At 43.1% G+C, this 16,495-nt stretch overlaps 1 protein-coding gene across 2 annotated transcripts in view; it reads right to left on the reverse strand.

The window, feature by feature from the left end:
* PDHX (pyruvate dehydrogenase complex component X) overlaps positions 1–16,495 on the reverse strand; it is a 73,059-nt gene that overhangs the window by 56,396 nt on the left and 168 nt on the right. The window contains exon 1 of one of the 2 annotated variants that reach the window (XM_006062371.3): positions 16,226–16,435. The exons of the other annotated variant lie outside the window; for it this stretch is intronic. Coding sequence (XP_006062433.2) covers positions 16,226–16,385 — 160 coding nt within the window. The 5' untranslated portion in view covers positions 16,386–16,435. Of the gene's footprint in view, positions 1–16,225; positions 16,436–16,495 lie in introns of those variants that run through there. 2 annotated transcript variants of the gene reach the window in all.

Consider the following 16,495-nt stretch of genomic DNA (forward strand, 5'->3'; position numbering starts at 1 on the left):
TTACCCAGAACTTTTATTAGCACAGCTCTCTGTTCTTTAATTTGCTTATTTCCTAATAGAGAGAAAGCTTTTCATTTAATCACTTCTCTTTCTAACACAAGAACTCATTAAATAAAATTGACCTTTAAAATTTCTGCTTAGATAAAGCAATTCTGCCACCTGCAGGCTGGATGAAAAAAGGCCATATGAAGTACAAGGAATTTCAAAATCAGTACCAGGGCACAAAGTAATATTAACACTGCAGTACTGAATAAAGAAAGGTAAAGATGTCACACCGGTCTTTGTTCAAATACTTATTTTGATATAAGAATAGATTGAAAATGTCAATGAGCAACAACAGAAAACATGCATAATAGTTTGTCTGAATATAGTATTTAAAGTAACAAACATCATGAAAGATGTCCCTCAAACAGTATACATGACCTAAGTAAAGGACAGGGAAGCAGCGTGGCAGCCCATGGGGTTGCAAAGAGTCGGACACAACTTAGCGCCGCGCACACACACACCCACACCCACACGGCATAATCCAATTTCTACCTATTTAGCTTGTATGTACACAAAGACCAAATGGATTTACTCCAAAATGACAACAGTACCTGTCTCTAGTTGATGGCTTTATTATATATGCTTTTTGTTTCCTGTTACTTTTAGACATAAACTCACAAGAACAGGGAGAGAAGAAAGAACAATAGAACAACACTTCTGGAAGCAGAAAAGTGAATAACGTAGATAGTAAGACAAATGATTGACTAAGAAAGTCTAAGAAAGCTGAATGCTAAACCAGAAGTGGAAAAACCTGAGATAATCAATCTGGTTTATTTGAGAATTTCCCAAAGGTCCAAGAACTGGCAGTACTGAGACCTTTGGAAATACTGGCCCTTTGAAGACTTGGGTGAATGCTATTTAAGTGCTGAGTAACACCACCATCCTTCAACAGAAGACTGGAGGTTGTCTCCTCTGTAGAGGTAAAAGACAAGACCTTTGGGAGACAGGTTGAACCTACACATCTAGAGAAATACAGAGACTACAAAAGTACATTAACTGAGAAATCGGCTGATGTGACTGACAATACCAGAAACTGTGCTAAGTAAGTATTAGATGGTGTGGGACAAATAGGCAAGTTAAAAACAAAAACTAAAGAAAAAAGTTTAAAGGGAAAGATATTTTAAAAAAGCAGAAAAGCTCAGCTCAGTTCAGTAGCTCAGTAGTGTCCAACTCTTTGTGACCCCATGGAATGCAGCACGCCAGGCCTCCCTGTCCATCACCAACTCCCAGAGCTCACGCAAACTCATATCCATCGAGTTAGTGATGCCATCTAACCATCTCATCCTCTATTGTCCCCTTCTCTTCCTGCCTTCAATCTTTCCCAGCATCAAGGTCTTTTCAAATGAGTCAGTTCTTCGCATCAGGTGGCCAAAGTATTGGAGTTTCAGCTTCAGCATCAACCCTTCCAATGAATATTCAGGACTGACTTCCTTTAGGATTGACTGGTTGGATCTCCTTGCAGTCCAAGGGACTCTCAAGAGTCTCTCCAACACCACAGTTCAAAAGCATCAATTCTTCAGTGTTCAGCTTTCTTTATAGTCCAATTCTCACATCCACACATGACTACTGGAAAAACCACAGCTTTGACTAGACAGACCTTTGTCAGCAAAGTAATGTCTCTGCTTTTTAATATGCTGTCTAGGTTGGTCATAGCTTTTCTTCCAAGGAACAAGGATCTTTAAGTTTCAGGGCTGCAGTCACCATCTGCAGTGATTTTGGAGCCCAAGAAAGTAAAATCTCTCACTATTTCCACTGTTACCCCATCTATTTCCCATGAAGTGATGGGACTGGATGCCATGATCTTAGTTTTCTGAATATTGAGTTTTAAGCCAACTTTTTCACTCTCCTCTTTCACATTCATCAAGAGGTTCTTTAGTTCCTCTTCACTTTCTGCCATAAGGGTGGTGTCATCTACATATCTGAGGTTATTGATATTTCTCCCAGCAACCTTGATTCCAGCTTGTGCTTTATCCGGCCCAGCATTTTGCATGATGTACTCTGCATATAAGTTAAATAAGCAGGGTGACAATATACAGCCTTTATGTACTCCTTCCCTGATTTGGAACCAGTCTGTTCTTCCATGTCCAGTTCTAGCTGTTGTTTCTGGACCTGCATACAAATTTCTCAGGAGGCAGGTCAGGTGGTCTAGTATTCCCATCTCTTTAAGAATTTTCCAGTTTGTTGTGATCCACTCAGCCAAAGGCTTTGGCATAGTCAATAAACCAGAAGTAGATGTTTTTCTGGAACTCTTGCTTTTTCAATGACCCAAGGGATGTTGGGAATTTGATCTCTGGTTCCCCTGCCTTTTCTAAATCCAGCTTGAACATCTGGAAGGTCACAGTTCATGTACTGTTGAAGCCTGGCTTGGAGAATTTTGAGCATTACTTTGCTAGCTCAATAGCTTTGAAACAGCTCAATAGCTATTGAATAGCATTGCAATAACTCCAACCAGGAATGCAAGAAGCTGAAGTTGAACAGTTCTATGAACACCTACAAGACCTTCTAGAACTAACACCCAAAAAAGATGCCCTTTTCATTATAGGGGAGTCAAATGCAAAAGCAGGAGGTCAAAAGATACCTGGAGTAACAGGTAAATCTGGCCTTGGAGTACAAAACGAAGCAGCTCGAAGGCTAACAGTTTTGCCAAGAGAACGCACTGGTCATAGCAAACACCTTCTTCCAACAACACAAGAGAAGTCTCCATACATGGACATCACCAGATGGTCAATACTGAAATCAGAGTGATTATATTCTGTGCAGCCAAAGATGGTGAAGATCTATATAGTGAGCAAAAACAAGACTGGGAGCTGACTGTGGCTCAGATCATGAACTCCGTATTGCCAAATTCAGACTTATATTGAACAAAGTAGGGAAAACCACTAGACCATTCAGGTATGACCTAAATCAAATCCCTATGATTATACAGTGGAAATGGCAAATAGATTCAAGGGATTAGATCTGACAGACAAGAGTGCCTGAAGAACTATGGAAGGAGGAGTTTCATGACATTGTACAAGAGGCAGTGATCAAGAACAACCCCAAGAAAAAGAAATGCAAAAAGGCAAACCGGTCTGAGGAGACCTTACAAATAGCTGAGAAAAGAAGAGAAGCTAAAGGCAAAGGAGAAAAGGAAAGATACACCCATTTGAAAGGAGAGTTCCAAAGAATAGCAAGGAGAGATAAGAAAGCCTTCCTCAGAGATCAAGGCAAAGAAATAGAGGAAAACCAATAGAATGGGAAAGACTAGAGATCTCTTCAAGAAAATTAGAGATACCAAGGGAACATTTCATGCACAGAGGGGCACAATAAAGGACAGAAATGGTATGGACCTAACAAAAGTAGAAGATATTAAGAAGAGGTGGCAAGAATACACAGAAGAACTATACAAAAAAGATCTTCATGACCCAGATAACCACGATGATGTGATCACTCACCTAGAGCCAGACATCCTGGAATGCGAAGCCAAGTGGGCCTTGGGAAGCATCACTACAAACAAAGTTAGTGGCGGTGATGGAATTCCAGTTGAGCTATTTCAAATCCTAAAAGATGATGCTGTGAAAGTGCTGTACTCAATATGGAAGCAAATTTGGAAAACTCAGCAGTGATCACAGGGCTGGAAAAGGTTAGTTTTCATTCCAATCCCAAAGAAAAGCAATGCCAAAGAATGGTCAAACTACCACACAATTGCACTCATCTCACACGCTAGCCAAGTAAGAAAGGTAACAGTCATAATATGGGCTGATACATGACAATTCTCAGTTAAGCATACTTGGTTTGTGTCAACACTAAATATAGATTTAATTAAGAATTGAAAAATAACTACACTGGGAGAACAGGAGAGAGAAAACAGGGGGATGACTGATCAGAAGTCATCCATAGATAATATATAACATAGAGAGATGAGCAAATGCCACAGGACAGTTAGGAGACAAAACCTGTTGCTTCTGAGGAGGAAGATGGCTGCGAGAGTAGGAAAAGATGGGTCAGAGATCCACTGTGTTGCCATAAGCCTTTTAGTACCATTTGCCTATTTAAACTATACACATGCACTACTGTGTTAAAATAAGCTATTATTTAATAAAATAGGTCTAAATGAGGTTACACATGTCAACTCACTACAGTGAGGCCTGGCAAAAAGTTAAGTCTCAAAAAATGTTAGCAGTTAATAGGCAGCACAGAGATGGTTAAGAGGATGAACTCTGAAGGCATGCAGTTGGCTAGATATATGATGATGTCCTGGGCTTCATAGTTGGTTAGTGGTAAAGAATCTGCCTGCCAATGCAGAGACACAAGAGCCATGGGTTTGATCTCTGGGTTGGGAAGATCCTCTGGAGGAGGGCATGGCAATCCACTCCAGTATTCTTGCCTGGAGAGTCCCATGGACAGAGGAGCCTGGTGGTCTACAGTCCATAGGGTCGTAAAGAGTTGGACATTGACTGAAGTGACCCCCGCCCACCCACACACACATGACAATATCTTACTTCACAATTCAGGTAAGGAGAGACAGATTCACAGGTTCCTCTCACCTTCCCAACCTAAACTTGAAGGTTCCCTTTCTACTCTTTACTTTAGCCAGCCTTGTCCTCATTGCTAAAGTACACTAACTCAAACTCTTTAATTGTACTGCACATTTGAAAACCTAATTCTCATTAATGCCACTGGTAAATGTTGTGCCTCCTGTGGTGCTGTCATAATGCTGCTGCTGCTCAGTCGCTTCAGTCGTGTCCGACTCTGTGCGACCCCACAGACGGCAGCCCCCCAGGCTCCCCTGTCCCTGGGATTCTCCAGGCAAGAACACTGGAGTGGGTTGCCATTTCCTTCTCCAATGCATGAAAGTGAAAAGTCAAAGTGAAGTTGCCCAGTCATGCCCGACTCTTAGTGACCTCATGGACTGCAGCCCACCAGGCTCCTCCGTCCATGGGATTTTCCAGGCAAGAGTACTGGAGTGGGTGCCATTGCCTTCTCCCATAGTAGCCTGTCATAATACTGCCTACTAAAGCGAAAGGACAAACGAGGCACTCAACAAACGCTTACAGAGCTCCTGCTGTCCTAGCCCTCAACCCATAGACCAGAATACTAACCTCAAAGGATTATAGTTTAAATGGGATGTCAAGACAAACATGCAAGCGCTAGAGGGTAGTAGGTAACCGTGCTGTCAGAATGCCAAAGGGCTGAGACGAGACTCTAGCTGATCAGGAAAGGAAATCTTGATTTGTGTGCTAGTACCGCTTCCTCTTCATTAAAATGGCTATTATCAAAAACGCAGAAAACAAGTGTTGGCAAGATGTGGAGAAATTAAGAGCCCTTGTGCACTACCGGAGGGAAAGCAAAACAAGTAAAACAATGCAGCTTCTGTGTAAACACCACCCAATGATTCCTCAAAGCATTAAACATTGAATGATCATTTATTTGATGAGGCAATCTCACTTCTGGCGATATACCCAAAAGCAAGGGAGGACTATTTTCCTGGTTCATCAGAGAAGCCTTCCTCTGACAAAGTGAGCAGAACTGAATGGAGGAAGCCATGCAAATCTCTGATGGAAGGGCCTTCTGAACAGAGGAAAGCGCAAGCACGAGAATGAGCTGAGAGCATACTTGGTATGTTCAGAGTTCACCAAGGGAGCCGGGGTGCTAGAGTGGACTCAGTGTGAGGAGAGGCACGGTCAGAGCTCAAGTCATAGAGGTGGAGGGTTTGTATCATACTGGGCCTTGTAAGCCACAGTCAGGACTTCAGATTTTCTTCTGAGATTAATGAGAAGCTCTTGGAGGGTTTTCAGCAGAAGAGTAACATGATCTGGTTTATAATTTAAAAGTGACACTCTGAAAGCTGCAGGGAGAACAGTCTGTACCGGGCCAAGGGTGTGGAAGGGACATCTACTGGGACGCCCCTGCAATAAACTGGAATAGAGGTGGTGGTAGCCTGGCCAGGCTCGTTGGTAGAACAAGTGGTGAGGACTGGGCAGATTACATTTAAAAGGTGGAGCCAATGAGAATTTCTGGTAGTTGAGATGTGGCATGGGAAAGTCAGGAATCAAGGATGACTTGATTTAGGAGTACCAGTTTAAAAGCAAAACAAAACAGAAATCCAAATTAAATGCCTCTGCTCCAAAAACAACATTCTTCTTCCTATAAAAAGTGCCCTAAAAGCCTACATAGCCTTGATTCCTATTCAGCTATTCAAATGTAGACAGAAAAATCCTATTAAAAATCAGGTCAGTTATGAAGAGCCTGTGCTTGCTTTTGGCAAAGCATTGGCCCAGCGATACAGGTCCAAGGAAACCTCGTTTGGTTCTTCCAAGTGTAAAATCTACACTCACTCTCTTCCCCTCTTAGCATGAGAACTGCCATACACATACACATGAGCCAGTACTTGATGGCATCAGTGTTAAACCTGAGGTGTAAAGCGTAATGACTAACGGGTTAAGTCAGGTGGGCCTGCAAGGTGCCTCCCATCTGCCCTTACAGATCTACTCGTCAACCCTCCCCAACACTACTAAACAGGCTACACTAACAGGCTTCCTTGCTTTGGCCTCCAGTTGGGTTCCACCAATAGGCAGCATAAAGACACTGAAAAGGAGAGAGGAGAGTGAGGTCAGGTTATTTCCTCAGCTCCCTCCTTGTGGGGTTGCCTGACCTGGCTGGATCCTTTAACTGAAAGGCACAGCTCCATCAGAGATCACAAAGGCTCCCCACTTCCCAGTTCAGGAAGTGCTCCTTTGTCCATGCCTCTTCAAGCCGAGGGTGATCACAGCACCTTACTCAAAAAGCCCTTTAGTACCGTGCCATCTCTATACCCTAAGTTCACAAAAATGGTCACTTATTAAACTCCACTCAAATTACCCATTTTTGGAGTGTCATCCATTCCCTGACAGGACTGTATAAGAAGCTTTAGGAGGGTGGGGCATTAAGTAACAAGAAAAATTTCAAACCACAGGCAGGTCACTCCATTTGAACGAACAGTATGAGCAGAGAGGGGCTTTCCTGGTAGCTCAGCTGGTAAAGAATCTGCCTGCAATGCAGGAGACCGCGGTTTGATTCCTGGATTGGGAAGATGCCCCGGAGAAGGGATAGGCTACCCACTCCAATGTTCTTGGGTTTCCATGGGGGCTCAGTCAGTAAATAATCAGCATGCAATGCCGGGGACCTGGGTTCCATCACTGGGTCATGAAGATGTCCAGGAGGAGGGCATGGCAACCAACTCCAATATTCTTGCCTGCCACCTTTCTTGTTCTCAGATATGGCAAATACCCTTGCAAAGCAGCACAATTATTTTCTATAGGAAATAACCAAAATGTTCATGGTAACAGGTTGGAGACCAGGTGGCATTATAGATAAATTACAGGGAGATCTACAAGTTCCCTGGAATCACATACAAAATTTTGCATTTTTCTGAAGAAGTGATAAGAGTTTTTCAGTTTTCAAATAGATTTATGCCCCTCTAAAAAAATCAATGCCAACAGATTCCCAAGGAAATGCTCCTGAATTATAAATTCACCAACCTTAATTCTTCCCTAGAAATGTTTTGCTAATACAAGAAAGACCGTGATTTCAGGAAAATATCCAATAGACCACCAGCCACAGTAAATGGACTGCTTACCAAGTACAAAAAATAAAGAGGCATGATACATTCCACTTTGTTTACAGAACCTGTTGATTCCTTCATACACTTAGTACCCACCCAATGATTTGAAGGTATGTCAGCATGGCTGAAGAACCATTTCCTGAGTGAAATAAACCAAACACTTCAGAAGAGGTTTCAGCTTGCAGCACTGGTCTCCTGGTATTAAACTAGAAAATTTAAATTCTACATGAATCCTAGTTAATTTTCAATCTTGGAACAAAGGCAAAAAGAAATCACCACTCCAGAGTGTAGTGGAAGAATGAACATATGACTAATAATTCGGGAATTTACACATTTTGTCATAAAGGCAAATTGATGCTCAAGACAACAATAAGGTATATATTCAACAGTGCGTCATCTTCGAAACTTACAGAGAGGACACTGACATATACTTTTTAACTCTTGAATGGTCCTAATATCCTTTATACACAGTCTAGAATGTTAGTATCTTAAGTTATTTAAAATAACTTAAGACATCACAACTGTTGCTGATATAACATTTCACAATGTAGATACTACTCAAATGCCTCACGTATAAAAAAAAAAAAGCAGGTGTTCGCTAAAACATAGAGTGAACAAAACTTCAGCATGTTGACACTGTTCTGCTGACATCTACAGTCATTACTTGGCACTGAAGAAGGCTGTGGTTAGCGAAAGAACCAGCTTCGGTGTCAGGCAGCCTGTGTTGAAACTAGATTTCTATCACCAGAGCACAGCATTAGCTGTCATAAGTACTGAGTGAATTCACATAAAGGGCTGAGAAAGGGGAATGGTACATGGAAAGAACAGACTGGTTCCAAATAGGAAAAGGAGTATGTCAAGGCTATATACTGTCACCCTGCTTATTTAACTTAGATGCAGAGTACATCATGAGAAACACTGGGCTGGAAGAAGCACAAGCTGGAATCAAGATTGCCAGGATAAATATCAAGAACCTCAGATATGCAGATGACACCACCCTTATGGCAGAAAGTGCTGTTGCTGCTGCTAAGTCGCTTCAGTCGTGTCCGACTCTGTGCGACCCCATAGACAGCAGCCCACCAGGCTTCCCCGTCCCTGGGATTCTCCAGGCAAGAACACTGGAGTGGGTTGCCATTTCCTTCTCCAATGCATGAAAGTGAAAAGTCAAAGTGAAGTTGCTCAGTCGTGTCCGACTCTTGGCGACCCCATGGACTGTAGCCCACCAGGCTCCTCCATCCATGGGATTTTCCAGGCAAGAGTACTGGAGTGGGGTGCCATTGCCTTCTCTGATGGCAGAAAGTGAAGAGGAACTAAAAAGCCTCTTGATGAAGGTGAAAGAGGAGAGTGAAAAAGTTGGCTTAAAACTCAACATTCAGAAAACGAAGATCATGGCATCTGGTCCCATCACTTCATAGGAAATAGATGGGGAAACAGTGGAAACAGTGTCAGACTTTAATTTTTTGGGCTCCAAAATCACTGCAGATGGTGACTGCAGCCATGAAATTAGAAGACGCTTACTCCTTGGAAGTAAAGTTATAACCAACCTAGATAGCATATTCAAAAGCAGAGACATTACTTTGCCAACAAAGGTCCGTCTAGTCAAGGCTATGGTTTTTCCAGTAGTCATGTATGGATGTGAGAGTTGGACTGTAAAGAAAGCTGAGTGCCGAAGAATTGATGCTTTTGAACTGTGGTGTTGGAGGAGATGCTTGAGAGTCCCTTGGACTGCAAGGAGAGCCAACCAGTTCATTCTAAAGGAGATCAGTCCTGGGTGTTCTTTGGAAGGAATGATGCTGAAGCTGAAACTCCAATACTTTGGCCACCTCATGTGAAGTTGAATCAGTGGAAAAGACTCTGATGCTGGGAGGGGTTGGGGGCAGGAGGAGAAGGGGACAACAGAGGATGAGATGGCTGGATAGCATCACCATGTGTTTGAGTGAACTCCGGGAGTTAGTGATGGACAGGGAGGCCTGGCGTGCTGTAATTTATGGGGTTGCAAAGAGTCGGACACGACTAAGCGACTGAACTGAACTGAATTGAAGCTCTCGATAAATGCTACGTATTATTCCCAAACCCACTTTTCCAACTCTTTTCTGGCTGGCAGAGACCCGATTCTGTTCAACTGTAACCCTTTCTTATGAACACATGCCCTGAGTTGATGAGCCCACTGCCCTGTGCCCTAGTCCATTCGGACTGCTATGAGAAAATACCTGAGGCTGGTGGCTTATAAACAACATTTATTTCTCACGATTCTGGAGACTCCAAGATCATGATGCTGGCCATTTTGGTATGGTGGCTGATGAGGACCCACTTTCTGGTTCACAGAGAGCATCTTCTTGTGGTGTCTTCACATGGTGGAAGGGGTGAGGCAGCTCTTTGGAGTCTCTTTGATAAGGGCACTAAATCCCATTCATGAGGGCTCCTCTCACTTTGACCCAGGCCCCTGCCAAAGGCCCCCACCTCCTAATACCCTCTCATTGCCCATTAGGTTACAATGTATGAATTTGGGGAAGACACAAATATTCAGTTCCCAACTTCATGATTAGTCAGTCTACTCCAAGATATCCAAAAGCAAGGACCTCTTTTCTTCCTCTGTATATTATCACGTGCATAGTTCCAAAGCAGTCATTCACTTACTAACCTTGGACAAACCACTAAACCTCACGGACTATCTCTTCACCCATAAAACACAACTAACCTTTGCATGGGTCGGTAAAGAATCTTTTTTTTTTTCAGGCCGCACTGTGTGGCCTGTAGGATCCTAGTTCTCCAACCAGGGATCGAACCTGTGCTCCCTGCATTGGTGTGCAGAGTGTTAACCACCAAACCACCAGGGAAGTTCGAAAGAGTCTAAAATGAAGCCCGGCAAATAGTGCATGTTCAGTATGTAATGGCTCCTTGGAATATCCCACTTTAATATCGTGAATTGAAAGTTTTAAAGCAATGCGTACTAAGTACTTTCTGATAATCCAAATCTTACCAGATTCTCCTGCTGCTGCCTCTACTAAGATCTCATTCATCCCCTTTCTATTTCCCTTAGATGACCACAGATCTCAACTACTGAGTAGCCTATTCTGCCTTGTTTAATTGATCATCCATTTTCTCTAGTCAATACTTAACCCCAAAACAATTAAAATGAAGGACTTCACTACTCTACTCTAATCACGTGGTCAGAATAACAGACATCACTGATTCCCAACTCACACTTCCCATTTAAAGGAAATGTCCGAACTGCAGTCTTTGATGGAATCAACCCTGTGTTCTATACTACAACTGACCTACATTGGGTCATCAGCTTCTCTGCCCAGGGAATCTGGAATTAGATCACAAAAATGGTGGTGTGTGCTTGAACTAAACTGAAAGAGCAACGGATGTAAGGAGCTGCATCAGCATTAAGGCAAGGCAAGCTGACATGCTAGAATAAGAAAAACCACAAGTAAGTAGATTGGGAACTCTGAGGAGAAAACCAACGTAAATCAGAGAAAGAGAGCAGACAATGGGAGCCCTACAAGAAACGGATATGGCCCAGCCACTCTGGTGGTGTACCCTTCTAAGAAATCCTATCTTTATTTCAGCAAGTTTGTATGTGTCTGTTTCCATGCTTAAAGAACTCAAAGAACAGTAACAGTCTCATCAATATCAGTGCAGAAAGATTTCATTAGAGCCAGGCCTAAAACAGTATTTATGCTTTGGCAAAAATAACTGTAAAAATTAATAAACAGAAACTTCAGTGAAATAGAGCTGGGAGACCAGAAGGGGGACGTCTCACACCCTGTGATAACTGCAAAGCCCAAAAGGAAGAAGACTGATTCCTCTTCTTTCCTGGCAAGGACTCAGCCAATTAAAAGCCGTGGACTCTTTGCTTACTGTAGCCTCCCACCTTCCTCTGCCCCTCTGTATTAAGTGTTCTTCTTCCTGAGCTTGTGGGGATTAGCATGTGGCTCCCCATGGTTGCAGACTCCAAACTGCTCTTCTCCGCAGATCCCAAATAAACCCATCTTTGCTCAAGAAATGTCTGGTAGTCTATTATAGGTCAACATGCCACACCACTGACTCTTAACAAAGAAGTCCTCTCCTTGTTATAGAACCACCATCAAAAACTCAGATGCTTAGAGGAAACAGAAGAAAGAAGTGGGTTATCAGTACCTTGGGCTTCCCTCAGCTCAGTTGGTAAAGAATCTGCCTGCAACGCAGGAGACCCGGGTTCGATTCCTGGGTTGGGAAGATCCCCTGGAGAAGGAAATGGCAACCCATTCCAGTATTCATGCCTGGAGAATCCCACGGACAGAGGAGCCTGGCAGGCTACAGTCCACGGGGTCGCAAGAGTCGGACACGACTTGGCCACTAAACTACTACTAGCTTTTTCAGCTCCAGTCATGCTTCATTTTCATATTAAATCTATAATAAATTTCCTTCTTTATACACATCCACACACACACTGCTCTCTCCCATTTTCCTAACCTCTCTCTCGTTCTCTGCTTTCCATAGAGATAAGAGTACAAGAAAAGAACAACAACTGGAGGTGATGACAAATTTCAAAGGACATTCAGTCTTGCCGGCTGAGAGGTAACGGAGAAGAGAAAATGGTCAACTAGAAAGTATGCAATTTCCTACCTGAAGAGGACAGTCATTACTCAGTCTCAACCGTCTGTCACCATATAGGTCCTAACTTTAAATTTTCAAAGGAAGACAAAAATTTAGAATGTTTATCTGAAGTTCCTAGTTTTTAAATGTTGTCAATAAATTTAATTTTCTCCTAAAATGACACGGACTGGTTCACTAGCTGCAAATGTGCAATACGGTAGAGCCGGTTTTTTTTTAATATAACTTCCGAGATTTTTAGCTTCCCCAGGTATGTCTATTTAACATCTATATATGCAAGGCCTATAGTCAGATATTGGGCAAAGCACTACAAAGACTGAAGCTCATTTATTTTCCTCCTCTCATGTTATTTTACATTCAACATATTATTCCTCAGAGACAACTTAAAACCAACAATATTAACATCTTATTATTAATTAATTCCAAACTAAGCCATTTTCTCTGAAAGGGCAGCAATGGAAACTCTTCAAAGTTAAATGCCTAGGGTGTGATGAAAAATGGTTTACAAATGCTTTGCCATGTCTGTAAATATCACAGCTAGCCTTTGGGCCTTTATGTCTGCTACTCTTTCAGCCTGGAAGGGCTGACACCTCCAGGAAGCCTTCTTATGTTCTCCCTTATCATCCTGAACTTTAGCCCCTCTACGCTCACTACACACACTTCTGAAACCATGCCGCTGTTGTTTACCTCCCCATACTTTAAGGATAAAGCCTATACAGAACACAGGATTCCATCTCCAGAAGCATGACTAGATGGGCCATGTGCCTGAATACACAGAAGCTGTTCCTTCAGCAGGGCAACTACTTTCTTAGCAGCTACCTTGCAACTAGGGCTCATTTCTGCACTCAATAATAGTATGGTGAGTAAGTCTCTGCCCTCTCAGTACACACTGCAGTTCAGAGAATGAAACAGTTAAGGATTTGTTAAACACAGAGTAAAAAAATACATGGCTCCTTTTCAGGTCATCACCAGTACAGGTGCGTGGCTTTGGGAGTACCACTGAATTTCTCTGAGCCTTAGTCTCTTCTGCCCAATAAAAATGCAAATAATGCCAACTTTACTAGGTGGTTGTGAGAAGTGAATAAGGAATTCTAAGAAGGGCTAAGCACACCGCATATGCTATAGTTCATAAATATGCTACCAACAAACACCTTTTAAAGAAACCAAAACTCCAAGTGACTTCGCAACCAACTGATTTTTAAATCCTTGACAGTTAAGTGAAAGAGGAAATAATTCAATAATTGCTATACAGACTACCAAATAGTCGTTTAGTTTTACGAAACTATAATTTCTACCAAGCTCGAGAAAAACCAACAAACACCTCATAATCCATGTTCTGTAAAACAAATAGTTCAAGGATTGTCATGTATATTTATCGTGGCAAAACAAAAACCTGTATGTGAAAAGTCAGGAGACAAATTCTGACTTAGCATTAGGAAAAAAAATCTAAGATTTCCAAATAACCTACAGCTATCCAATAACATACAGTAATCAGCTTTCGTGTAGACAGACTAATGCCTGTGCCCCACCACCCCCAAGACGTCCTAACCCCAGAACCTGTGAATATGTTATGTTACATGGCAAGTGGGAATTAAGGTTGAAAAAGAGACTAGAATTGCTAAACAGCTGACCTTTTTTCAAAAAAATTTAAATGACTTTGGCCTATTTTTTTATTCATTTTTTGGCCACACTACACAGCATGTGGGATCTTAGTTCCCTGACCAGGGATCGAACCCACACCCAGTGCAGTGGAAGCATGGTCTAAACCACTGGTGAGTGTGCGTGTGTGGATGCTAAGTTGCTTCAGTCGTGTCCAACTCTTTGTGACCCTATGGACTGTAGCCCACTAGGCTCCTCTATCCATGGGATTCTCCAGGCAAGAATACTGGAATGGGTTGCCATGACCTCTTCCAGAGGATCTTCCAGACCCAGGGATCGAATCTGTCTTCTGCAGCTCCTGCACTGCAGGTGGATTCTTTACCGCTGAGCCATGGGGAAGTCCTTTAGCCACTGGCTCAGCAGGTGAACACCTAAGGACCACCACTGAACAGCTGATCTTGAAATAGGGAAAGAATCCTAGATCACTGAGGTGGGCCCTGTATACATCAAAGAGGGAGGCACAAGGAAGCTAACACAGCTTTCCTAGGATTCTTTACAGATGAAGTTCAAGTAGATAGACAAGTTGTTTGCAGTGTGTTTCGGGGTAGGTAAAATGTCATGATGCCTCAGATAAGGACTGTCAAGTTGGGTCTAAGCAAAATCCCTGAAACGGCATGCACATTTTTGAGTATGCAACACTTGCCCCCTTTCTCAGTAGAGAGTTTAAAATGTTCAAAGATTCTCAAAAGGATCTGTTTAATAAGAACATTCTCAGTTATTTCCTAACAGTGAGCTTTTAACGTTCCACGGTTTTCTAAGAGAGCAAATCTCAAAGTGTAGCCCATCAAACACCAAACGTTGATGTTTTGTACATGAAAATTCACCAAAGGTTGTTTGTAAAATGTAGATTGCTGACTTCCACCCCAGAAAGAATCTCTGGCAGCTGTAGGAAAGTTCATTATTTAAAAAACTGGAGGGAGAGAAGACAGGGAATGCTAAAACACAGTTTAAAAAAGCCACTGCTACAAGAGGGATTTTATGAAACACTAAGCTGAAGTTTAATTGTTCCCTTAAATCTTAAAGTCTCAGTACACTCACGATGCCATTAACTTCATGTAACATTTTTTTTTTTTTTTTTTCTGGGCCTCAAGTAGCTCAGAATATGCAGGCAAATGCCTACGCCAAATTTTTTATATTACAATTCATGGTATGGAGGGACTGAATGATCGGCAGGTAATAATCATACATCAGGCTCAATATGCACTAGCCCCTTTTGTAAAGAAAAATAATGCCTGGCACACTACATTGCAAACTATTAAATACCAGGAGAATTGTGTTTTGTTTAATGACAACTTTCTATAATAAATTTAAGGAATTTCAACGACTACCCAGTTCCACAAGGGTTAATTCACAACTCACTGCAGTTGCCCAGCAACAGTGAGACCTGAGAGGAATTCAAGATGAAGCACTCTGCTTTGGATAAACAGGCTCTAGGATAGTTCAAAGCACATCTCAGGAAGAATTTAAATAATCCTAGATTCTTACATCTCCCCATCCATAGAAAAACACTAAGATAATAAATATTAAAATCATTAACATGACATATCTGTTATGATCGGCAGTAATCTTTGCTAAGCTATACGCTTGACTGCATGCATTTCCTAGCCAAAAAAATTAATATGCAATCTGGCTTACCCGCCTCCCGCGCCCCCCCCTCCTCCCCCCCCCCCCCCCCCCCCCCCCCCCCCCCTGCAGAGTAGTTCCTCAGAGCTGAGTGGCTGTCTCCCGGGCTATAAAACTCAGTAAGACCTCGAATAAAACTTAAACTCACAACTCTTACGTTCTGTCTTTAAGTCGACACCTTCGTAAGATTCCCCTCCTAAATTTTCACTCTTTCTAGCTCAGGTTTTGCTTAAAACATTCTTCCGGACCTATGTCTGATGATGTCTAGACATTTACAAACAGCGTCCTTCACCAGTGCTGGCGTAGAGCAATCCCAGGGGCCTCGAAGGTCTCCTAACTGAGACGGGTCAGGAGAATGAATAAAGGCAGCTAACGATGACGTCTGAATGTCAGCAAACTTGGGCAATTAGCCAACTCTAAAGACACCTGAAATATGACTGGGAAGGGGCCTGAGTCAGGCCTCAGAACCCAAATTCCAAGGCAAGGTCACGAAGAAGCCAGGCGGCCAGGGATGGAGTCAAGTTCTCCTAGCTTCCAAAAAAGCCCTTTGCGGCATGCACTAGACCACGTCAGCAGACCCTCTCCCAGAAAAAAGGATTAGGGAACGGTGAGCTCCGGGTGCCTCCACACCCAGTGCAGGCCCTCGATCAAAAAGCCACTGCCCCAGGCCCACTGCTCAGGTACAGAGAAGCTGAGCAAGCCCCGGCCACTCACCCCGCAGCCACTGCGTACTGTGAAACCATCTCCAACTAGCTCCACGGCCGACAGACCACCTAGCAGCCCCCTTAACCAGCTCTGGGCTTCTGCGACTGCCAAAGCCCAGAAGGCAACGCAGCAGCCGCGGGTCACAGCCTAGCCTCCAGGAGGCCGCCATCTTCCCGGCCTTCTCCTGGGCTGCCCTCAGCACAGCCTGATCGCCCAGTCATCAAGGCCCGCCCATGCCCCGCCTCCCACCCGGGGACACGACCCCCCAGAGGCCAGCGC

This window comes from Bubalus bubalis, chromosome 16 (assembly GCF_019923935.1).
Source record: "Bubalus bubalis isolate 160015118507 breed Murrah chromosome 16, NDDB_SH_1, whole genome shotgun sequence".
Taxonomy (NCBI): domain Eukaryota; kingdom Metazoa; phylum Chordata; class Mammalia; order Artiodactyla; family Bovidae; genus Bubalus; species Bubalus bubalis.